The sequence below is a fragment of the Oncorhynchus tshawytscha genome, linkage group LG03 (genome assembly GCF_018296145.1).
Source record: "Oncorhynchus tshawytscha isolate Ot180627B linkage group LG03, Otsh_v2.0, whole genome shotgun sequence".
In the NCBI taxonomy this organism is placed as follows: domain Eukaryota; kingdom Metazoa; phylum Chordata; class Actinopteri; order Salmoniformes; family Salmonidae; genus Oncorhynchus; species Oncorhynchus tshawytscha.
The window spans coordinates 57,201,104-57,226,556 of record NC_056431.1 but is presented as its reverse complement, the minus strand read 5'-3'; the positions used below and the strand labels follow the sequence as shown (position 1 = coordinate 57,226,556).

General features: G+C 43.9%; 1 protein-coding gene across 6 annotated transcripts in view; it reads left to right on the top strand.

Moving 5' to 3' along the window:
- LOC112239644 (leucine-rich repeat and calponin homology domain-containing protein 1) overlaps positions 1 to 25,453 on the top strand; it is a 126,450-nt gene that overhangs the window by 84,188 nt on the left and 16,809 nt on the right. For all 6 annotated transcript variants that reach the window (XM_042319726.1, XM_042319723.1, XM_042319720.1 and 3 more), the window contains exons 5-13: positions 11,830 to 11,966; positions 12,387 to 12,517; positions 13,452 to 13,539; positions 14,153 to 14,258; positions 16,587 to 16,705; positions 19,202 to 19,269; positions 19,909 to 19,989; positions 25,148 to 25,225; positions 25,329 to 25,362. In XM_042319726.1, the coding sequence (XP_042175660.1) occupies positions 11,830 to 11,966; positions 12,387 to 12,517; positions 13,452 to 13,539; positions 14,153 to 14,258; positions 16,587 to 16,705; positions 19,202 to 19,269; positions 19,909 to 19,989; positions 25,148 to 25,225; positions 25,329 to 25,362 (842 nt within the window). The remainder of the gene's footprint in view (positions 1 to 11,829; positions 11,967 to 12,386; positions 12,518 to 13,451; positions 13,540 to 14,152; positions 14,259 to 16,586; positions 16,706 to 19,201; positions 19,270 to 19,908; positions 19,990 to 25,147; positions 25,226 to 25,328; positions 25,363 to 25,453) is intronic.

The following is a 25,453-nucleotide window of genomic DNA, read 5'->3' as shown; positions in this document are numbered from 1 at the left end:
TGGGAAGGCTTTCCTCTAGATGTTGGAACATTGCTGCGGGGACTTGCTTCCATTCATCCACGAGCATTCAGGCACTGATGTTGGGCGATTAGGCCCGCAGTTGGGGTTCCAATTCATCCCAAAGGTGTTTGATGGGATTGAGGTCAGGGCTCTGTGCAGGCCAGTCAAGTTCTTCCATACCGATCTTGACAAACCATTTCTGTATGGACCTCGCTTTGTGCATGGGGGCATTGTCATGCTGGAACAGGAAAGGGTCTTCCCCAAACTGTTGCCACAATGTTGGAAGCACAGAATCGCCTAGAATGACATTGTACAGTGCCTTTGGAGACTATTCAGACCCCTTGACATTTTTCACATTTTGTTACATTACAGCTTTGTTCTAAAATGGATTAAATTGTTTTTTTTCCATCACTCTACACACAATACCCCATAATGACAAAGCAAAAACAGGTTTTAGATTTTTTAAATTATATATATATATATAATATTTTTTTAAACGAAATATCACATTTGCATAAAATATTCAGACCTTTTACTCAGTAGTTTGTTGAAGCACCTTTGACAGTGATTACAGCATTGAGTCGTCTTGTGTATGATGCTACAAGCTTGGCACACCTGTATTTGGGGAGTTTCTCCCATTCTTCTCTGCAGATCCTCTCAAGTTCGGTCAGGTTGGATGTGGAGTGTCACTGGACACCTATTTTCAGGTCTCTCCAGAGATGTTCAATCGGATTCAAGTCCGGGCTCTGGCTGGGCCACTCAAGGACATTCAGAGACTTGTTCCGAAGCCACTCCTGCTTTGTCTTGGCTGTGTACTTAGGGTCGTTGTGCTGTTGGAAGGTGAACCTTTCGCCCCAGTCTGAGGTTGTGAGCGCTCTGGAGCAAGTTTGCTCCGGGTCTGAAAACTTAAGTAAATATGTTTTTTTAGTTTTTTTTTTTTTATATGTTTAAGTATTTCAAAAAACCTGTTTTCACTTTGTTATTCTGGGTTATTGTGTTTAGATTAATTAAGATTTTCATGTATTTAATCAATTTTAGAACAAGGCTAATGTAACAAAATGTGGGAAAAAGGCAGGGGTCTGAATACTTTCCGAAAACACTGTACATCTTTATTTTCAGTTCGTCAAAATTCTGCCTTGCTAGAGCTGCCCGGTAAACTAAGTGCTGTTATTGTGACGTGGCAACGTCTAGCAGCAACATCAGCTCAGCCGCGAAGTGGTAGGTCACACAAGCTCACAGAACGGGACCGCCGAATGCTGAAGCGCGTATAAATCGTCTGTTCTCGTTTTTAACACTCAATACCGAGTTCCAAACTGCCTCTGGAAGCAACGTCAGCACAAAAACTGTTAGTCGGGAGCTTCATTAAAGTGGCTGAGCTGCCACACAAAAGCCTAAGATCACCATGCGCCATGCCAAGAGTCGGCTGGATTGGTGTTAAGCTTGCCGCCATCGGACTCTGGAGCAGTGGAAACGCATTCTCTGGAGCGATGAATCACGCTTCACCATCTGGCAGTCCAACGGATGAATGTAGGTTTGGCGGATGCCAGGAGAAAGCTACCTGCCCCAATGCATAGTGTCGACTGTCAAGTTTGGTGGAGGAAGAATAACGGTCTGGGGGCTGTTTTTCATGGTTCGGGCTAGACCCCTTTAGTTCCAGTGAAGGGAAATCTTAACTGCATGCAGTGCCTTCGGAAAGTATTAAGATCCCTTGACCTTTCCCACATTTTGTTACTTTACAGCCCTATTCTAAAATAGATTTTTTTTCATCCTCAGCAATCTACACACAATACCCCATATTGAAAAAGAGAAAACAGATTTTTTTTTTAGAGATTTTTGCTAAAATGTATTAAAAAATAAAAAACTACCATATTTACAAAAGTATTCAGCCCCTTAGCTTTGAGACTCGAAATTGAGCTCCGGTGCATCCTGTTTCCATTGATCATCCTTGATATGTTGTTACAACTTGATTGTAGTCCACCTGTGGTAAATTCTATTTATTGGAAATTATTTTGAAAGGCACACACCTGTCTATATAAGATCCCACAGTTGACAGTGCAATTCAGAGCCAAAACCAAGCCATGAGGTTGAAGGAATTGTCCGTAGAGATCCGAGACAGGATTGTGTCGAGGCACAGATCTGGGGAACGGTACCAAAACATTTCTGCTGCATTGAAGGTCCCCAAGAACACAGTGGCCTCATCATTCTTAAATGTAAAATGATGGGAACCACCAAGACTCTTCCTAGAGCTGGCCACCCAGCCAAACTGAGCAATCGAGGGAGAAGGACCTTGGTCGGGGAAGTGACCAAGTTTCCTCTGTGGAGATGGGAAAACCTTCCAGAAGGACAATCACCTCTGCAGCACTCCACCAATCAGGCCTATATGGGAGAATGGCCAGACGGAAGCCACTATTCAGTAAAATACACATGACAGCCCACTTGGAGTTTGCCAAAAGTCACCTAAAGACTCTATGAGAAACAAGATTGTCTGTTCTGATGAAACCAAGATTGAACTATTTGGCCTGAATGCCAAGCGTGACGTCTGGAGGAAACCTGGCACCATCCCTAATCAAGTCAAAACAAATTTGATTGGTCACATACATATGGTTAGCAGATGTTAATGCGAGTGTAGCGAAATGCTTGTGCTTCTAGTTCCGACAGTGCAGTAATATCTAACAAGTAATCTAACAATTCCACAAGAACTACCTAATACACACAAATGGAAAGAATAAGAATATGTAAATAAAAATATATGGATGAGCGATGACCGAGCAGCATAGGCAAGGTGCAATAGATGGTATAAAATACAGTATATACAGTGCCTTGCGAAAGTATTCGGCCCCCTTGAACTTTGCGACCTTTTGCCACATTTCAGGCTTCAAACATAAAGATATAAAACTGTATTTTTTTGTGAAGAATCAACAACAAGTGGGACACAATCATGAAGTGGAATGACATTTATTGGATATTTCAAACTTTTTTAACAAATCAAAAACTGAAAAATTGGGCGTGCAAAATTATAAAAGCAACACATTTCATCACCCTGACCACACCATCCCCACTGTCAAACATGGTGGTGGCAGCATCATGGTTTGGGCCTGCTTTTCCTCAGCAGGGACAGGGAAGATGGTTAAAATTGATGGGAAGATGGATGGAGCCAAATACAGGACCATTCTGGAAGAAAACCTGATGGAGTCTGCAAAAGACCTGAGACTGGGACGGAGATTTGTCTTCCAACAAGACAATGATCCAAAACATAAAGCAAAATCTACAATGGAATGGTTCAAAAAAAAACATATCCAGGTGTTAGAATGGCCAAGTCAAAGTCCAGACCTGAATCCAATCGAGAATCTGTGGAAAGAACTGAAAACTGCTGTTCACAAATGCTCTCCATCCAACCTCACTGAGCTCGAGCTGTTTTGCAAGGAGGAATGGGAAAAAATGTCAGTCTCTCGATGTGCAAAACTGATAGAGACATACCCCAAGCGACTTACAGCTGTAATCGCAGCAAAAGGTGGCGCTACAAAGTATTAACTTAAGGGGGCTGAATAATTTTGCACGCCCAATTTTTCAGTTTTTGATTTGTTAAAAAAGTTTGAAATATCCAATAAATGTCGTTCCACTTCATGATTGTGTCCCACTTGTTGTTGATTCTTCACAAAAAAATACAGTTTTATATCTTTGTTTGAAGCCTGGTCACAAAGTTCAAGGGGGCCGAATACTTTCGCAAGGCACTGTACATATGAGATTAGCAATGTAAGATATGTAAACATTAAAGTGGCATTATTTAAAGTGACTAGTGATCCATTTATTAAAGTGGCCAATGATTTGAGTCTGTATGTAGGCAGCTGCCTCTCTGTGTTAGTGATGGCTGTTTAACTGTCTGATGGCCTTGAGACAGAAGCTGTCTTTCAGTCTCTCTGTCCCAGCGTTGATGCACCTGCACTGACCTCGCCTTCTGGATGGTAGTGGGGTGAACAGGCAGTGGTTTGGGTGGTTGTTGTTCTTGATTGCCTTTTTGGCCTTCCTGTGACATCGGGTGCTGTAGGTGTCCTGGAGGACAGGTAGTTTGCCCCCGGTGATGTGTTGTGCAGACCTCACTACCCTCTGGAGAGCCTTGTGGTTGAGGGAGGTGCAGTTGCTGTACCAGGCGGTGAAACAGCCCGACAGGATGCTTTCATTTGTGCGTCTGTAAAAGTTTGAAGGATTTAGGTGACAAGATGGTGGTGTGCCTCCTTCATCACACTGTCTGTGTGGGTGGACCATTTCAGTTTGTCCATGATGTGTCCACTTTCTCCACTGCTGTCCCATCGATGTGGATAGGGGGTGCTCCCTCTGCTGTTTCCTGAAGTCCAAGATCATCTCCTTTGTTTTGTTGACGATGAGTGAGAGGTTGTTTTCCTGACATCACATTCCGAGTGCCCTCACCTCCTCCCTGTAGGTGGTTTCATCGTTGTTGGTAATCAAGCCCACTTCTGTTCTCTGTGAACTTGATGATTGAGTTGGAGGCGTGCATGGCCACGCAGTCATGGGTGAACAGGGAGTACGGGAGGGGGCTGAGCACACACCCTTGTGGGGCCCCAGTGTTGAGGATTAGCGAAGTGGAGATGTTGTTTCCTACCTTTACCACCTGGGGGCAGCCCGTCAGGAAGTCCAGGACCCAATTGCACAGGGAGGGGTTGAGACGCAGGACCTGAAGCTTAATGATGAGCTTGGAGGGTACTATGGTGTTGAATGCTGAGCTTTAGTCAATGAACAGCGTTCTTACTTTGGTGTTCCTCTTGTCCAGATGGGATAGGGCCGTGTGATGGTGATTGCATCGTCTGTGAACCTGTTGGGGTGGTATGCAAACTGAAGTGGGTCTAGTGTGGCAGGTAAGGTGGATGTGATTTGATCCTTAACTAGTCTCTCAAAGCACTTCATGATGACAGAAGTGAGTGCTACGGGGTGATTGTCATTTAGGTCAGTTACCTTTGCCTTCTTGGGTACAGGAACAATGGTGGCCATCTTGAAGCATGTGGGGACAGCAGACTGGGATAGGGAGTGATTTAATATGTCCATAAACACACCAGCCAGCTGGTCTGCATATTCTCTGAGGATGCGGCTAGGGATGCCGTCTGGGCCAGCAACCTTACGGGGGTTAACATGTTTAATAGTCTTTCTCACATCGGGCACAGAGAAGGAGAGGGGGGGCCCGCAGTCCTTGGTAGTGGGCCGTGTTGGTGGCACTGTATTATCCTCAAAGCGGGCAAAGAAGGTGTTTAATTTTGTCTGGATGGACACTTTTTGTAGTCCGTAATTGCCTGTAGACCCTGCCACATACGTCTCGTGTCTGAGCCGTTGAATTCCGACTCCACTTTGTCCCTATACCGACATTTGTCTTGTTTGATTGCCTTGCGGATTAAATAACTACACTGTTTATATTCGGCCATATTCCCAGTCATCTTTCTATGGTTAAATGCGGTGGTTCACGTTTTGCGCGAATGCTGCCTATGGTGAAGCATGGTAGTGGCAGCATCATGCTGTGGGTATGTTTTTCAGCGGCAGGGACTGGGAGACTTGTCAGGATCAAGGCAAAGATGAACGGATCAAAGTACAGAGAGGTCCTTGATGAAAACCTGCTCCAGAGTTCTCATGACCTCAGACTGGGGCGAAGGTTCACCTTCCAACAGGACAATGACCCTAAGCACACGGCCAAGACAAAGCAGAAGTGGCTTCGGGACAAGTCTCTGAATGTCCTTGAGTGGCCTAACCAGATCCCGGACTTGAACCCGATCTAACAGCTCTGGAGAGACCTGAAATTAGATATGATAGAGGATCTGCAGAGAAGAATGGAAGAAACTCTCCAAATACAGGTGTGCCAAGTTTGTAGCATCATACTGTCTAAGAAAACTCGTGGCTGTAATCTCTGCCAAAGGTTCTTCGTATAGGGTCTGAATACTTATGTAAATGTCACATTTCTTTTCTTTTTTTAATGTTTTTGTTTTTGCTCAAATTTCTGAACCTGTTTTTGCCTTGTTATTCATGGGGTATTGTGTGTAGATTGAGCGGGGGGGGGGGCAATTTAATCCTATTTAGAATATGGCAGAATACAAAATGTGGAAAAAGTGAAGGGGTCTGTATACTTTCCCTATGCACTGTACATGAAAATAAAGTTAATGAATGTAGGGCCTATTTAAAAAAGTTTTGATGGTTATTTTATTGCCAGTGTTCATAACGGTCAGTTACACGGTTATTCAATTAAATCATAGCTAATGTTCACTATAAATTGCACGTGTGCACAACAGATTACCTCCATGATTGCCGCGCAGAGATGCAAGCAAGAGATGGAATTTCACTGAGTTCGCACTATATGTGGCGGCAGGGTAGCCTAGTGGTTAGAGCGTTGGACTAGTAACCGGAAGGTTGCAAGTTCAAATCCCTGAGCTGACAAGGTACAAATCTGTCATTCTGCCTCTGAACAGGCAGTTAACACACTGTTCCTAGGCCATCATTGAAAATAAGAATTTGTTATTAACTGACTTGCCTAGTTAAATAAAGGTCAAATAAAAAATATAGATCAACATTTTTTCTGTGATCGACTCAACATTATATTAGCAACTTTTCAAACCAAACAAATCTAACTTTGCAAGATTGAGTCTTTGATTTTCTTGTAGGAGTAGAATTCTATTGGTGGGGTAGCCCACGATCAGTCTTTCAATCACCCGGGAGGGAATGGGTTTTTCAGATTTCATCCGCACGTACATTTGTTGATATTCTTTGCTAGTTGGCGAGTTATTAGCCCAGTTATAGATAAGTATAGGTCAGAAATGGGGTGTTACTGCTTCCTACAAGAGCACAAAACATGTAGGCTACATTTCAAGTTGTCTTTGAAAAGCCAGTCAGGTAAAAAAGGTTTTGTCATAAAGGGGCAGTGTTGTATTTTTAGACGGGCTTGACTGTGCAAATAAGCCAATTGGCAGTGGGGTAGGCTACATTGTCTAATTCTCTGTATGGTAATGATAATTCATTGTAAGTGTTTTTTTGCATCCTACAATACAAATGAACATAACCTAAAACATATTTGGCCTATGGTGACACAGACCAAGTAAAACATCATGAATTAATGTCAAGCCCTTCATAATGTAAAAACGTGTTTAAAAGTCTCATGCAATGTAGGCCTGCATTGAACAGCACGTATAGGCTACTGTAGACTATAATCATTGTGTACAGATTGTGTAAAGGGGCTGTGCATTATCAAGCTGAAACATGAGATGATGGCGGCGGATGAATGGCACAACAATGAGCTTCAGGATCTTGTCACTGTATCTTTGTGCCTTCAAATTGCCACTGATAAAATGTAATTGTTTGTTGTCTGTAGCTTATGCCTACCCATACCATAACCCCACCGCCACCTTAGGGCACTCTGGTCACAACGATGACACCAGCAAACTGCTCACTCACACGACGCCCAAACTACCCGCTACAGTTGAAACAGGGATTCTTCTATGAAGAGCACACTTCTCCAGCGTGTCAGTGGCCATCGAAGGTGAGCATTTGCCCACTGAAGTCGGTTACGACGCCAAACTGCAGTAGGTCAAGACCCTGGTAAGGACGACGAGCACACAGATGAGCTTCCCTGAGACCTTCTGACAGTTTGTTCAGAAATTATTCTGTTGTGCAAACCCACCGTTTCATCAGCTGTCCAGGTGGCTTGTCTCAGACGATCCCGCAGGTGAAGAAGCCGGATTTGAAGGTCCTGGGCTGGCATGGTTACACATGGTCTGCTGCGACAGGTTGGACGTACTGCCAAATTCTCTAAAATGACATTGGAGGCAGTTTATGGTAGAGAAATTAACATTAAATTCTCTGGCAACAGATCTGGTGGACATTCCTGCAGTCAGCATGCCAATTGCACACTCCCTCGACTTGGAACGTCTGTGACATCAATCAGGCCCTCGGACTGGAATTGCCCACCCCTGTTTTAGAGTGACCTTTTATTGTACCCAGCACAAGGTGCGCCTGTATAATGATCATGCTGTTTAATGAGCTTCTTGATATGCCACACCTGTCAGATGGATGGCTTATCTTGGCAATGGAGAAAAGCTCACTAAGAGGGATGTAAACAAATGTCTGCGCAAAATTTGAGAGCAATAAGGTTTTTGTGCATATGGAACATTTCGGGAATGTTTTATTTCAACTCATTAATCATGGGACCAACACTTTAACATGTTGCATTTTTTATATTTTTGTTCAGTGTATGTCTGTCTCAGACAGATATATGATGTCTATGATCTAGTCTCCTGGTATGTCTTAGGGCCTAGGGGTATTTTAGCAGTGGTCTTTGTGGTTTGAGAGGTCTAGTAGAGTAAAATACGTCTGTGACAGGACAGCTCTCTGTCTCAGAGACGCCACCCACCATCTGTCAGAACCTCTCGTTGTCTGAATGATGGACGAGAGTATTTTTCCGACCAGTCTTACTACATATTTTCCTTGTGTGTGTGTCTCTTGCAGATTTACAGAAAGTGCTTTATGATCCCGCTGCAGATGCTCCATCCTCTCTGGGTTTGATTGATGAGCCTTAATCTGGCCAGGAGGCTCGACTCCGTTAGTGGAGGACAGGAGAGGAGATAGTGGATTGGACGAGAGCCCTGGGGAGGAGGGGATGTTGGGAAATCGGGTTTTAGATGAATGGTTGTTGAACTTTCGGGGCGTCCCTCCTCAAATGTCTTTTTGTTGATACCCCCTTACTGGACCACCAAGGCACTGAAGTATTTTAGTCATCTTGCCTTAGAGGTTTACTGAAGGAAAGTCTTTCTTTGTTGGTTTTTGGAAATTCCTATGGTTACTGATTCAGTAGGTCAGTGGTTCCCAAACTTATTGTCCCGTACCCCTTCATTCAACCTCCAGCTCTATACCCCCTCTAGCACCATCATTCTAAGCCTGTCACACACACATACACACTGTACAATACACTCATTCTTATGTTTAATAAATGTACGTTTTTGTCACAACCCGGCTCGTGGGAAGTGACAAAGAGCTCTTATAGGACCAGGGCACATAATAATAATAAATTATTTTGCTCTTTATTTAGCCATCTTACATATAAAACCTTATTTGGTGCCTACCGAGTCGTGCAGTGGTCTAAGACAGTGCTAGCTGTGCCCCTAGAGATTCTGGGTTCGAGTCCAGGCTCTGTCGCAGCTGGCCGCGACCGGGAGACCCATGGGGTGGCGCACAATTGGCCCAGTGTCGTCCGGATTAGGGGAGGGTGTGGCCAGCAGGGATGTCCTTGTCCCATTGCGCATTGGTGACTCCTGTGGCGGGCCGGGCGCAGTGCAGGCTGACACTGTCGCCAGGTATACGGTGTTTCCTCTGACACGTTGGTGCGGCTGGCTTCTGGGTTAAGTGGGCATTGTGTCAAGAAGCAGTGTGGCTTGGTTGGGTTGGGTTTCGGAGAACGCACGGCTCTCGACCTTCGCCTCTCTCTCGTACGGAAGTTGCAGCGATGAGACAAGACTGTAACTACCAATTGGAAACACGAAATTGGGGGGTATATGAAAAAATATTTACTTAAACCTTAATAGTTCATCGAAATTGTGAATTACTTACCACTGGTTAATGAGAAGGGTGTGCTTGAAAGGATGCATATAACTCTGCAATGTGGGGTTATGTTGGAGAGAGTCTCAGTCTTAAGTAATTTCCCACACACAGTCTGTGCCTGTATTTCGTTTTCATACTAGTGAGGGCCGAGAATCCACTCTCACTTACATACGCTACCGGTCAAAACACCTACTCATTCAAGAGTTTTTCTTTATTTTTCACTATTTTCTACATTGTAAAATAATAGTGAAGACATCAACACTAAGAAATAACACATATGGAATCATATAGTAACCAAAAAACTGTTAAACAAATCAAAATGTATTTAATATTTGAGATTCTTGAAAAAGCCACAAATGTAAAAGAATGTGAATCACATTTTTATTTGGGGTACCCCTGAGGGGCATTGCGTGTACCCAATTTTGGGAATAGGAAATGCAGTAGGTGATATAGATTCCGAAAATATTGTATGGAGGTTGAAATCCTGTTGTAGAAAATGTTGGTAAAGTTCTTGAAAGCTTGGGAAATGGAATTGATTTACTGTACTATTCAGAATGAGATGTCTCCCTTTTGAGACTGAATGATGGTAGAAGTCCCTCATGTTATTTTAAGGGGTGACCTTGAGGGAAGAGGATGTGACAGACTTTCTCATTTCAGCTAATTAAGAAAAGTAGAATACTGGTTGGTTAAAAAAATTATATTTGGAGCTCACCCTCATGTCCTCCAAGCCAATATTTATCTTTCATCTCAGCGATTTTAATTCTAGAAGGTTGTCAGAGAGATATAGTCGTCATTGTTTCGCTTGAATTTCGACCTTTTGAGGAATGTGTTGCTGGCACAGAAACTCTGAGACTCTCTAGCTCTGTCTGTTACTCTTTCTCTCCTAGCTAGCACGTACCGTTCTGAGAAGCATGTGTTTTGTTCGAGCTTTGTGAGAGCTTGCTTGTCCTGTGATTATTTTGCATACAACCCTCCCACAAACTTATGGGAATGGTGCAGGATACTCAGCTAGCTCATAACGTTCTGAGAACCATATGTTTCTTAGCTGAGAATTTCTGTACTTCAGCATAAGGTTTCCTCATGGTTCTATTTAAAGTCATGTTCTCAGAATGTTCAGAGAACTTTAAGAAACAACGTTCTTCTGTGGGAATTTCAGTACTTTTGCTTTTTACAGGTTTCCTCATTGTTCTATTTAGAGTCATTGTATCAGAATTTCTGTGCTTGGAGTTCAAAACATTTAACCCAAACTAAGCTAACGGTGTTATAAAAAGTCTTACTGAAACATGTTCTCAATGTTATTTAATTACCATCCAATAACCTATAATTACCATTATCAGAACATTAATAAAACCTCCCAGGAAAATGTTAGGGAACCATATTAAAACGTTCTCAGAACCTGCCTTCAACCTAAATATTTACTGGTGAAATTTTCACTTTCGTTCTTAGCTTTGTTCCCAGAACCAATGTGAAACCAAAAATGTACGTTTCCACAACTTCCAAGGAACCAAATGTGCTGGCTGGGCTGTTAATATATTTACCATATTTCTCTCTCTGTCATTGATCTTTCACTATCTGTTTTCTCTCTGTCTGATTCCAGGACTACTTTATCCAATGTTGCTCATTTAAATACATATGATACGACAACGCTACACCAGTAACACCCAGCCTAATAGCTGCTATTTATTTGATCAGTATTTTCCCAATGTTGTGATAGTCAGCCTCTCTGTCTGTGGTTTTCTTCTGTTCCCTAGCTATGTCTCTCCTCCCACATGGACAGGGCCATAGTGGTTTGTGCCGAGGTTAGTGCCTAAGATGTGTTCCTCCAGTTTATTTTTACATTTTGGCATGGTCCATGTTAGTGGAACTTTGGCATTGAGGAACCCTTGAAGTATTATAACTGTTTTTGCTGGGCTGTGGGGGTTTCTAGAGGGGAAAGTTATGTCTGATGATCCTAGTCATGACCTTGTCAACCCACACACTCTGGGTTCTGTGGATGTTGCTCAGAGGTTGTCTGGGTGTTTATACTGGGTTGTTGATGTGGGTTACGTAGATGTTGTTCTTGTGGACATTCCCTCTTCCTCAGGATGACGGACAGGGCTGTAAGCTCTCACCTGATAGGTGGATGGAGCTCCATGTCGCTCCCTGGTAACGATGACCCTCAGGAGACCACTGGAGTCCCAGAGCTGTTGACACACACACACACACACACAATTATTCCTCTAACTCTAGGAATTGTGTGTTCGCCCTCAGACTTGGCGGAGCTTCCCCTGGTGAAGTTTGATTTCTCCTGTAACAAGGTGTCCACCATCCCAGTGTGCTACAGGAAAATGTCCCAGCTCCAGTCACTACAGCTGGAGAACAACCCCCTACAGAGCCCACCTGCACAGGTCAGTTTGGGTTAGGGATGGGCACAGATAATCAAATATCCGAACGGACGTTAGTATTCGATTACTTGCAAGTAGCCCTATTCATAAAAGTACAAATATATAGCCCTATTTTAACAATGAAAAGGCTTTGTCTGAGCACAAAATGTTCACAAAAAACGCAATGTATTTCAAATATCCGGATATCTGAAAAAATGTCATATTATTTGAATAGTGAAAATATTTCAAATGGCCGTCCCTAGTCTGGGTCTGCATGGGGCTATTGCTTTCTCCACAGCTTGGCATGACATACGCTGCAATGGAATGTAGTAGCATTCATCATAGAGTTTCTATTGACCATGTCACTGTTTATTTTGTTTTAGCTTTCCATATAGTGGAATTATTTGTGTACCTTCTACTTTTCTATCATCATCTGTTTTCTAGATCTGCATAAAGGGACAAGTTCACGTATTTAAGTACCTGAGCATCGAGGCGTGTCGGAGTGACAAGATGCCTGACTCTCTCTACCTGCCTGTCATGGAGCGCCTCAGCCTATCACGCCCCACCACTGGCAGGTGAGTTGCTATGGCAACCCTAGTGGAGGCAACTGTTAGTGCTGGGCTGATACAAAAGCCTGCACACACTTTGGCTCGCTAGGGCCAGTATTGGCAACCTCTGATTTACACGGAGTGTTGCCAGATTCTCCATTTCTACCTGTTGTTATAGTGCTGCTGCTGAGCCTTCCTCTCACAGTGTGTATGAGAGTGAAGTGTTTTACAGGGAGGGAGGATGTTATGTTCTGTAATGTGCCCTGTAATGTCCACCCCCACCCCTATAACCCTCCCCACTGCAAGCGTGGGCAGGACAAATGTTCCTTTTGTCCTGGAGAGCTTAGACACTCACACTCACATCCCACTCACACACACACACACACACACACACACACACACACACACACACACACACTCCTGGCAGTGGAGGAAAAGAACAGCAGAGCTATTTATAATTCAGCCATAGAGCCATAGTAGAAGGATCCAACACCCTGGCCCAATGCTTTAGTATAACTGTATTCACATGGATTCTCATAAAGTTTATATATTGAATGGTAATAATTATTAAGTCTGTGTGAGGCCAGAATTGGATCTAGCGTGTTTATTTGAATGAAGATAAGGACAGAATGCCATATGCTTCACTCTGATCAGTGAACATGCTCCCTTGGGATGCAAATGTAGGTGGCCTAGAAACGGCAAGGTGTGTGTGTGAGAGCGAGAGAGAGAATCTCGGTTCAGTTGTTTGGAGACTGTTCCGTGGATAACTTCCCTTAAACCTAGCTTCCATGTGTGTGAGAGACGGAGTGAGAGAAAGAGAGTGTGACAGAGCCATGCTTCTCCACTGTGATCGGAGCGATTAGACTCTGCTCTGTCAGTTTCTCTCCTCTTTCCTCCTCCGTGTGTGTCTTTACCTCCTGACCCTGGCCGTCCCATAATCCTCTCACCCCTCTCCTCTCAGCACGGAGGACATTGACCAGAATAAGAAACAGGACACTGACTCAGGAGTTGGCAGTGACAACGGGGACAAGAGACTGTCTGCCACCGAGGTAGAATGAGTGTTTGTGTTGTGTGCGCACGCCCACATGCATTTGTGTGTAACATTTGCATTGATTACACCGTAGGTGTCCGACATTATACATTGAACGTTCCCTTCATTTTCTGCGCCATGACTTCAGAAAGTTTAGAAATGTATATAATAATATTATGCAAGAAATAGCACATCTACCTAGTGATGTTGAATAGTCACCATTTCTTCAGAGCTGTTCTAGGCTGTACTGTGCCGGCTGAGCACATAGCCACCGCCTGAGGGTAGCAGGCTATCTTTCTGTCTTTCTTTTCTTTGTCTTCTTCCCTTTCTTTTTTGGGACGTTTCTTTTTTTTCTTTTTTGTTCTTTCTTACTTTTCTACCGGTACACATTCATCCATGACCTCAGTGTATTTTGTGCTGATCAGATCGAAGTAGTGAAGAAGATATTGTCAGGTATGATACGACAGTTCTCTGGAATGATGCATTTGACAGAATATCTGGTTGTTTTTTGGCAGCTGAAACATTTGGCTGATTCTGACTGAAATACTGTACCAGCTGAAGTGCTTAGATTTCTGTTGGTAGCAGAAATGTTTGCTAATGTTTTTGGTAACTGAGCTGTGTGGTTGTTTCAGCCCTCAGACGAGGACAGCTTGAGTCTCAATGTCCCTATGTCCCACATCACAGAGGAGGAGGGGCTAAGCAAAGACGACTCCAGCGAACACATCAGCGCTCTCACAGGTAACACACACCTACAACGCCACACGTCTCTGACACTCTCAGTAAGGATATCTCCACCCCACTCCACCCACCGACCCTGTCAATGAGTAGCCACCCATCCCTGATACCAGCCCTCCTGAATGGGAGAAGAGAACAGCCAGCAGGGCTGTGTGTTACATCCTCAGATTAGGATAACACAGTAACACTGCCCAGATAGACACTGTAGAGAGGCCTCTGGTTTATGTTACGCCCGGATCTGCCACAAGAGGAAACAGAATAGAAACATTGTCACTTTCTGTTGCTCTAAAGAGAGGACGTGGGATAAAAGAGATGTTTCCAGAGCCTTCATGGTGTCTCTATGTGGCTCAGTGGGAGTTTTTCCCAGATTGTTGTTTTTGAGAAAGACGGTGGGAGCTCTGGGCCAGTGTTGACCCTGGCTAAACTCTGTGTGTGTGTGTGTGTGTGTGTGAGGTGGGGACAGGAAGTAAAGATATACACCAGGAAGGCTATGTCGGCACACACAGGGAGTAGTCTGGGAGGGGGTCACTGATAGGCTGGCGGTCCTCAGACTGGGTGGGAATGGTGTTGAAAGTGAAGGTGGTGTGAGAGTGTAACAGTACTAATGAAGTGTATGTGTAACATGTAAACTCAGCAAAAAAAGAAACATCCCTTGTGCCGACCAGGGGTGATGGTCGGATTCGCATTTATTGTCGAAGGAATGAGCATTACACCGAGGCCTGTACTCTGGAGCGGGATCGATTTGGAGGTGGAGGGTCAGTCATGGTCTGGGGCAGTGTGTCACAGCATCATCGGACCTAGCTTGTTGTCATCGCAGGCAATCTCAACGCTGTGCGTTCCAGGGAAACATCCTCCTCCCTCATGTGGTACACTTCCTGCAGGCTCATCCTGACATGACCCTCCAGCATGACAATGCCACCAGCCATATTGCTCGTTCTCTGTGTGATTTCTTGTAAGACAGGAATGTCAGTGTTCTGCCATGGCCAGCGAAGAGCCCGGATCTTCACTAGCCCTCGGAGGGTGATGGCCCTAGCCCTCGGAGGGTGATGGCCCTAGCCCTCGGAGGGTGATGGCCCTAGCCCTCGGAGGGTGATGGCCCTAGCCCTCGGAGGGTGATGGCCCTAGCCCTCGGAGGGTGATGGCCCTAGCCCTCGGAGGGTGATGGCCCTAGCCCTCGGAGGGTGATGGCCCTAGCCCTCGGAGGGTGATGGCCCTAGCCCTCGGAGGGTGATGGCCCTAGCCCTCGGAGGGTGATAGCTAGGGCCATTCCCCCCAGAAATGTCCTGGAACTTGCAGATGCCTTGGTGGAAGAGTGGGATAACATCTCACAGCAAGAACTGGCAAATCTGGTGCAGTCCATGAGGAGGAGATACACTGCAGTACTTAATGCAGCTGGTGGCCACACCAGATACTGACTATTACTTTTGATTTTGACCCCCCTTTGCTCAGGGACACATTATTCAATTTCTGTTAGTCACATGTCTGTGGAACTTGTTCAGTTTGTCTCAGTTGTTGAATCTTATGTTCATACAAATATCTACACATGTTAAGTTTGCTGAAAATAAACGCAGTTGACAGTAAGGACGTTTCTTTTTTTTGCTGAGTTTGTGTTAAATGGCAGGCTTGATCAGACTGACTCAGATGAGATGAGGGCCGTCTCCTTTTAGTCACTAAGCCCTCTAATTTATTGGAAAAATGCAACATGGTGGACTCATCCATCCTGTGGAAAAGTGTAGCAGAGAGGACAATACAGCTGCCTCAGTCTATCTGGGCTGTTATATTAGCAGAGCTCGGATGGATGCGAGAGAGTGAGCTTTGCCTTAACAGCAGACTCGTACATTTCCTTAGCGAAAACAATGTACTGAGCAATGTCAAATTGGCTTTTTGCCAAATTACCGTACCACAGACCACATATTCACCCTGCACAGACCACGTATTCACTCTGCACACCTTAATTAACGAACAAAGGCAAAGTCTTCTCATGCATTGTTTATTTTTATTAAAAAAAGAGAGATTTATGAATGGTTAAACAGATATGCATGAAAATACCCTCAAATACTGTACTGTCACCTTCTGTACATTTTAATACAAGTCCAATTGACATATAGAGACACATAAAAACATAAATATTCATTGTAATGTTGTTTCACTATCCACCCAAATCTCATAAACGAGCGATCAAACACTATATTCTCAACCTAATATATATATATATATATAATGTATGTATGTATGTATGTATATATATATGTCAGTGTCTCCATACAGTACAGCCTTTGAACTGTGACATTCTTTCCATTGATCTCTGACCTCGATCTCTGCCCTCTGTAGCGGACCCCCATGGGGACGGGGTGCAACTGATAGAGGAGAGCCCCACTGAGGCCCTGAAGGAACAGTTTGGCTACAGAGACTCTTCTGCTCTCAGCAACTGCTTTGTCAGCTACATCAAGGCAAGGCCATTCTCTCTCTCTCGCACTCACTCACTCCCTGAAAGATTTGGTCTAAAGTTAATTAGGTGAGCAACTTGTTGAATTCATACATTTTGACATTTGGGGTGAACTACTCCTTTTAATGGGTGATTTTGGGTCAACTTTTTCTACCTGGGTCTCAGCATCATCCATTATGAGCTAGATGTCTAGACGGACTCTGGAGGTGTTACTAAGGATGATAATGTGCATCATTAAAGGCTGTCTGTATTGTCAAAGACCCATGGGGAAATGGCCGTGCTGTAAATAATGAAAGGATTGGTGTTTTTAACAGAATGAAAAGTGGAGCTGATGTGTTCAGACTTCCAGTCTCATGTATATTACATTCGTTCTCTATGACCCCAGTACTTTTTAACCGATCACACTTTTATCCACCAACTCTTGGTGAAGACCTTTGGATGGCTGGTAGGCTTGATTAATGGCCCTTAATGAAACTGTAACGTTAATGCATATGGGTGGAATATGAATCTTCAGTAATCATTTAGATTGCAATTTAGATCATGATATATTGATATCTCAGTCATCTCAATAGGCCAGTATGGATGATATCTGTCATCTCAATCGGCCAGTATGGATGATATCCCAGTCATCTCAATTAGAGGTCGACCGATTATGATTTTTCAACGCCGATACCGATTATTGGCGGGCCAAAAAAGCCGATACCGATTAATCGGGCAATTTGTATTTATTTATTTTTAATAATGATAATTACAACAATACTGAATTAACACTTATTTTAACTTAATATTATACATCAATAAAATCAATTTAGCCTCAAATAAATAATGAAACATGTTCAATTTGGTTTAAATAATGCAAAAACAAAGTGTTGGAGAAGAAAGTAAAAGTGCAATATGTGCTATGTAAGAAAGCTAACGTTTCAGTTCCTTGCTCAGAACATGAGAATATATGAAAGAAGGTGGTTCCTTTTAACATGAGTCTTCAATATTCCCAGGTAAGAAGTTTTAGGTTGTAGTTATTATACGAATAATAGGACTATTTCCCTCTATACCATTTGTATTTCATTAACCTTTGACTATTAGATGTTCTTATAGGCACTTTAGTATTGCCAGTCTAACAGTATAGCTTCCGTCCCTCTCCTCACTCCTCCCTGGGCTCGAACCAGCAACACAACGACAACAGCCACCATCGAAGCAGCGTTACCCATGCAGAGCAAGGGGAACAACTACTAGAAGGCTCAGAGCGAGTGATGTTTGAAATGCTATTAGCGCGCGCTAACTAGCTAGCCATTTCACTTCGGTTACACCAGCCTCATCTCGGGAGTTGATAGGCTTGAAGTCATAAACAGCGCAATGCTTGACACACAACGAAGAGCTGCTGGCAAAGCGCACAAAAGTGCTGTTTGAATGAATGTTTAGGCGCCTGCTTCTGCCTACCACTGCTCAGTCAGATACTTAGATACTTGTATGCTTGTATGCTCAGTCAGATTATATGCCACGCAGAACACGTTAGATAATATCTAGTAATATCATCAACCATGTAACTAGTGATTATGATTGATTGTTTTGTATAAGACAAGGTTAATGCTAGCTAGCAACTTACCTTGGCTTACTGCATTCGCGTAACAGGCAGTCTCCTTGTGGAGTGCAACGAGAGAGAGACAGGTCGTTATTGCGTTGGACTAGTTAACTGTAAGGTTGCAAGATTGGTTCCCCCGAGCTGACGAGGTGAAAATTTGTCATTCTGCCCCTGAACGAGGCAGTTAACCCACCGTTCCTAGGCCATCATTGAAAATAAGAATGTGTTCTTAACTGACTTGCCTAGTTAAATAAAGGTATTAAAAAATATAAATATATGTATTTTCTTTTATATCAGAGCCAAAAATACCAATTTCCGATTGTTATGAAAACTTGAAATCGGCCCTAATTAATCGGTCGACCTCTAATCTCAATATGGATGATATCTTCAGATTAGGGTCAGGAAAAACTCCTGGAACTCTTGATTACTATTCCCACTATTCTCCGTCTTTTATTCTCTATCTCTCTCACCTCCTTCCCCTGCTGTCCCATGGGCGTGTGACAGCGAGGTATAAACACTGTACATAGCCATAATGACATTTTAAATGTCTATTCCTTTGAAACTTGTGAGTGTAATATTTACTGTTAATTTTTGGTTTATTCCACTATTGTTTATCTTTTTCACTTGCTTTGGCAATATAAACATGTTTCCCATGCCAATAGAGCCCATGAATTGAATTGAATTGATAGGGTGGTCTCATCTTCAACCCCATGTGGATTGTGTCAGCAGATCTTTGAACGAGGGAGGGGGAGGGATGGCATACTGGCCTGCTTATTCACTCTCTCACTCACTATGAAAAAGTCCAGTGACGGTAATGTTGAACCGCAACCAATCGCTGGCTGGTCCTCTGGATCATATGACCTGACTGCAGCTGATGTCGTGTGTTTGTGACTCGGTGTGTGTGTATTCCTGCTCGTGCAGGGACGGGCGGCAGACTACGACGAGCCCCTCAGGATAGAAGAAGAAACACACTGGGCCTCTGAACAGACGTGAGTATCCCTCAATCCATCCGTCTTTCATCTCGTCATCCATTCAGTTTTCTCCTTTTTACCGCCCTCTCTCTGTTCACTGTAGTGGGTGTTTCTCTGTGTTGGTCTGTTTCTGTCCTTTCTCTCTCTCTCTCTTTCTCTCTCTGGGCTACAGTATAAGGTGTTATTTTTGTCTTTATGCATCCATAGGCAGTAGTACTCTTTGTCCATCTGTATTCACATTGATTGATGTACACTGTCAGCTCTTTACTGTAGGCCAATGTAGAAAGGTCTTTGGTGTTTTTTAAGAAGCTGTGCTCCTCCCAAGTTGTTCTTGGCTCTTCCATACTGTGGTCGCTGTTTTCTTAGATAGACCCACGCTGTCGAATGTGGCCCAAAAAGAGGCTTGGAAAAATGCTCTTTATTTAAACATACCATCACCATACTATTTTCTTGCCACAGCAAAGCTATGTGTGTTCTGCTACAAACCACATTATGTATTTTGGTTGTGCCTTTGATATCTATACCAGGGCAACATTAGGTTAGCATTTAAAATATTCTTCATGTGAATGTTGTCGTCATCCAAAAATATTATGTCTTGGTGAAACGTGGTTCTGAATTGTAAACAAGATGACTCACTTCCTGTTTCCTGGCCCATAGGTCAAAGGTCACAGAAGGAACACACATTGCCATGATCAACCAGCTGAAGGAGGCTGTGGAGCTACTACAAGACCCTAACAGGTGGGCACCATTATGATACTTAACATAAACATGTTTAGCACCTCCAGGCTTACGTGCATACAAGCTGTTGATGCATGCCTTTAGAATTTTTTTTTTAAGTTAGAAAAATCCATTTAATATGCAGTAGCCTACACTATCACAATACAACTGTTATTTACTGTGATAGGCTTATAAACTTGGGAATGTCTTAGAAGTCTAAACATATGGGCTGCATGATGCGGCTCTATATTGATCATATGGAAAAATTAGCAAAAAAAGGCATGCCCTCTGATCCTTGCGCTTCCAGAGAGAGACTATTATATTGCTGCTCATCTTGTATAGCAAGCAAGTTAGGGTATATCTAATCAATGGAAGATGGAATTAAAATGGCAGAATTAAAACTGAAATGAGAAAGACCTAAAGCCTACAGGTAAACTGCTATTTAGGCTATAATCCGAATGGAGGAGTTGTTATGTGTAGGCTAACTGTAGGACGGTGAGAAGCGCAGTAACGTTATGTGTAGGCTAACTGTAGGACGGTGAGAAGCGCAGTAACATTATGGTTAGCCTAGTTAGCTAAATCCTCTTGATTTGATGCAGTCAAGACAGGTACTATGTAATCGGATGGGATGATAAATAACTAGCAAGAAGTTAGTCTAGTGGGAGTTAACAGCGGTTGCGGTCTCTCCCTCTGTGCCTGCGCCGGTGTCTTACACACACATTCACACACACACACTGTACGGCCTCCACTCCCTATAGCCTAGAGCTGCTTGCTCTGTGCCTCTCCCTCTCTCCCTTTTCTCCATGGCTCCGGTTTAAAAAAGTAGCAAAACAATGGGCTTTTCTGCTGCTTCTCTCACTCGGATCAGACCGGGTCCATAAGGGGATGGTTCTGGTTGTTCTTTCGGAACAGGTTTTAAAAATGTATTTATGCATCTTGGTTTCTGGACTTTTCCGTGTCTATTTCAGAACAGGACCTCTAACTTCCATCTAAACATATTTTTCCATATATATATAGACACACCCTATATGTTTGAATAAAATCAACTACATATGGACTGAGCTTGTCTGATGCTTTAAGCACACTATTTGATTAAATAATTAAGACTCACAAATGACTCAAGAAAGAGCCGATGGTCACAGTGTAAAAAAAAAACAGCAAGTGCCTATGTGACCTGGCGCATGTTGTCTCACTCTCTTCCCCACTGCAGAGAAAAGGCACCACAGCACACCAAGTGTTTATTGCGCTGTCCGTGCTGAAGCTTCAACATCAATCAAATGTATCTTTAAAGCCCTTTTTTACATCAGCAGACGTCACAAGTGCTTATACAGAAACCCAGCCTAAACCCCAAACGGCAAGCAATGTAGATGTAGAAGCATGGTGGCTAAGAAAAACTCTCTAGAAAGGCAGGAACCTAGGAAGGAACCTAGAGAGGAACCAGGCTCTAAGGGGTGGCCAGTCCTCTTCTGGCTGTGCCGGGTGGAGATTATAAGAGTACACGGCCATTAAGACCAGATTGTTCTTCAATATAGATAGATGACCAGCACGGTCAAATAATAATCAGTGGTTTTAGCGGGTGCAACAGGTCAGTACCTCAGGAGTAAATGTCTGTTTGCCTTTCATAGCCGAGCATACAGAGGTCGAGACACCAGGTGCGGTAGAGAGAGCAAGAGAGAAAAATAGCAGGTCTGGGACAAGGAAGCACATCCAGTAAACAGGTCAGGGTTCCATTGCCACAGACAGAATAGTTGAAACTGAAGCAGCAGAACGACTAGGTGGACTGGGGACAGCCATGAGTCATCAGGCTAGGTAGTCCTGAGGCATGGTCCTAGGGCTCAGGTCTTCCGGGAGGGGAGGAATATATAATTAGAGGGCGCATACTTAAATTCACACAGGACACCAGATAAGACAGGAGAATTAAACCAGATATAACCCACTGACCCTAGCCCCCCGGCACATAGACTATTGCAGCATAGATGCAGGCTCTCGAGTGGCACAGCGGTCTACCTCTCAGTGCTAGAGGTGTCACTACAGACCCGGGTTCGATCCCGGGCTGTATCACAACCGGCCTTGATCGGGAGTCCCATAGGTAGGCGCACAATTGGCCCAGTGTTGTCCGGGTTAGGTGAGGGTTTGGCCGTGGTAGGCCATCGTTGTAAAATAAGAATGTGACTAAATCTGACTAGCCTAGTTAAATAAAGGTTCAATAAAAGTGGATAGTGGAGGCTGAGAAGGGGGGGGCGGTGGACACTGTGGCCCTGTCCGACAATACCCCCGGACAGGGTCTATCAGCCAGGCTATAACCCCACCCACTTTGCCAAAGCACAGCCCCCACACCACTAGAGGGATATCAACAGACCACCAACTTACTACCCTGAGACAAGGCTGAGTATAGCCCACAAAGATCCCCTCCACCGCACAGCCTGAGGGGGAGCAAATCCAGACAGGAAGATCACGTCCGTCAAGTGTCGCACCCCTCCTAGGTATGGCATGGAAGAGCACTCACAAGTCAGGGATTAAGCCCCGTAATGGGGTCAGATGCAGAGAATCTCAGCGGAGAGAGGGGAGCTGGCCAGGCAGAGACGGCAAGGGCGGTTCGCCTTGCCGTTCACCTTCGCACCCCTGGGCCAGACTACACTCAATCATAGGACCTACTGAAGAGATGAGTCTTCAATAAAGACTTAAAGGTTGAGACAAAATCTGCGTCTCTCTCACATGGAAGGAGAAAGCCCTGCCTCCAGCTGTTTGCTTAGAAATTCTAGGGACAATAAGGAGGCCTGCGTCTTGTGACCCGTAGCGTATGTGTAGGTATGTACAGCAGGACCAAATCGAAGAGATTGGTAGGAGCAAGTCCATGTAATGCTTTGTAGGTTAGCAGTAAAACCTTAATCAGCCCTAGCCTTAACAGGAAGCCAGTGTAGCCATTTAGTTTCTTACTTGTTTCTGACTGACAAGTTCTGTTACCCAAATCCCTAATTTGTTTATGAAATACAATCCCTGTTCACTCAACCCTTGCTCTCTTTACGTGAAATATTTAAGAGTTGCATACATGTGACCAATAGGGCCTGACCTATAGTCTATCATAATCACATCAATAAATTGGTTATAACAAACTCCAAGCACAGTAATGTCGACAGCAAAATGGATGTGGAGGACGTGAAAGCAACCTGAAATGGGTGAATGTTTACTGGTTGCTCAGGAGGGAAAGGTGAAGTCAGATCTATTGAAGACATTTTACTTAGTTGTAGAAACTACTGGAGATCAAGATAAAGGAGGGTATAGCAGTAAGTGTTGTGAGTTATGTTGCTGTTAGATTACAATAGTATTTTGTTTCTGGCCATTTGGAACAGTTTAGACAACACTAAATATGTGTACCAGAGACGCTGTTCTAACGGGGAAAAAGTATAATCTATAAAGCCTTTATTATAGCAGACTAAAAACATTTGCATGCATTTGGGAATTGCGGTTTATTTATTGTTTAGGCAGCTCCTTTTGCTCATTTTTTAAAACTAAAATGCTTGATTGCATGTCTCGTATGCTGTGCGATGGCATGAACAAATGAATGATTGATTGATACAGTAGCCTATATATTGAAATATAGGCCTAAGTAAGTTATGGTATTAAGATTAAACAGGACATGCTCTTAGGCCTACAGCTTAGGCCTACAGCTCCTGGACAGTCTGTGGTGCAACGTGGCGTTGGTGGCTGGAGCGAGACATGATGTCCCAGATGTGCTCAATTGGATTCAGGTCTGGGGAACGGGCGGGCCAGTCCATAGCATCAATGCCTTCCTCTTGCAGGAACTGCTGACACACTCCAGCCACATGAGGTCTAGTATTGTCTTGCATTAGGAGGAACCCAGGGCCAACCGCAACAGCATATGGTCTCACAAGGGGTCTGAGGATCTCATCTCGGTACCTAATGGCAGTCAGGCTACCTCTGGCGAGCACATGGAGGGCTGTGCGGCCCCCCAAAGAAATGCCACCCCACACCATGACTGACCCATCGCCAAACCGGTCATGCTGGAGGATGTTGCAGGCAGCTGCGGTCAGCATGCCATCCTATTGATATGCCACACCAGACAGGTGGATGGATTATATTGGCAAAGGAGAAATGCTCGCTAACAGGGATGTAAACAAATTTATGCACAAAATTTAAGAGAAATTAGCTTTTTGTGCATATGGAACATTTCTGCTTTTTTTTCAGCTCATAAAACATGGAACCAACACTTTACATGTTGCGTTGATATTTTTGTTCAGTGTAGATTTATTGGAGTTGCACCATTATTTTTACATCATATAACTGTATACAATTTCAGTATCACATTTATTAGAGTGATGGACTGTGCCATCCCTGTGGCCGCCGCAATGTATTAGTCCACTGAGACAGGTGGGTATCAGACAGGTGTCTTGTGCACCATAAAAAAATAAGTTGCGACTGCTTAATAAATTGCAACTGCCGTTAGCTAGTTTGGTAGGCTACCTATCAGCTCCATTGTGCAGTTTTGGATGGGATTACCGTGACCAACAGTCACAGGGACTGTGGGGGTGACTCGTGACTGCTGGTGTGGCGGTAATAAAGTCACCGGGACACCCCTAGAAATGATTATCATCATAATTTATTGTCTTCTACATGAAGTACAGTTGGAACATTGCATTGAAAACTTTGGAGTACCGTTATCCCTACTGAGTCAGAGGTTACATTTATGACAAGAACAAGTACATCCCCCAACCCAACAGATGGCTCATTATCATATGCCCATAGAGGCAGTCAAAATCTCCCATACACAGCCCAATGCTCAATCTGTAAAATATATTATCCACCATGTGTCATCTAATCATATTTCAGGTCAATGTTGTTATTGAATGTCCCACTTGGCCATATCAGAATGTTGTCTTTGTAGCTACTATTCCGTATTTGTCTAATTCTTTCAGAGCCCAGTCATTGGCACACACACTATACCGCATGCTGCTCCCTCCTGCTCTCTAGCATGTATATATATGGTAGCAAAAATGGCACATTTGACTGTCTTCCTTGGTACTGTGAATATCTAGTTCAGTACAGGGACTGGATAACTCTGGGGCTGTCTCAGTGGAGGTGAAAGAGACTCATTGGGCATTGAGTGGTAAAACTTGTGGAGATGCTTGACGCCTCTCTTTTTCTCTCTCTCTGCTCTCAGAGTGAATATGGAAACAGAGGACCTGTCTGGAATTCAGCTCTACCCTGTTGAGATGGTCATGTTGGAGGACACTCTCAAGTAAGGGTGTGTGTGTGTGTGTGTGTGTGTGTGTGTGTGTGTGTGTGTGTGTGTGTGTGTGTGTGTGTGTGTGTCTTACTCACACTCTCTTCTCTCACTACAGTGGCCAAGGCAGTGAAGGACAAACCACACCCAAGGTGAGACCTCTTTCCTATAAGAATCACATTACTGCATAATGCACACACCTACGAGCACCAATATTGCATGAACTCTGACTATGACCATTGT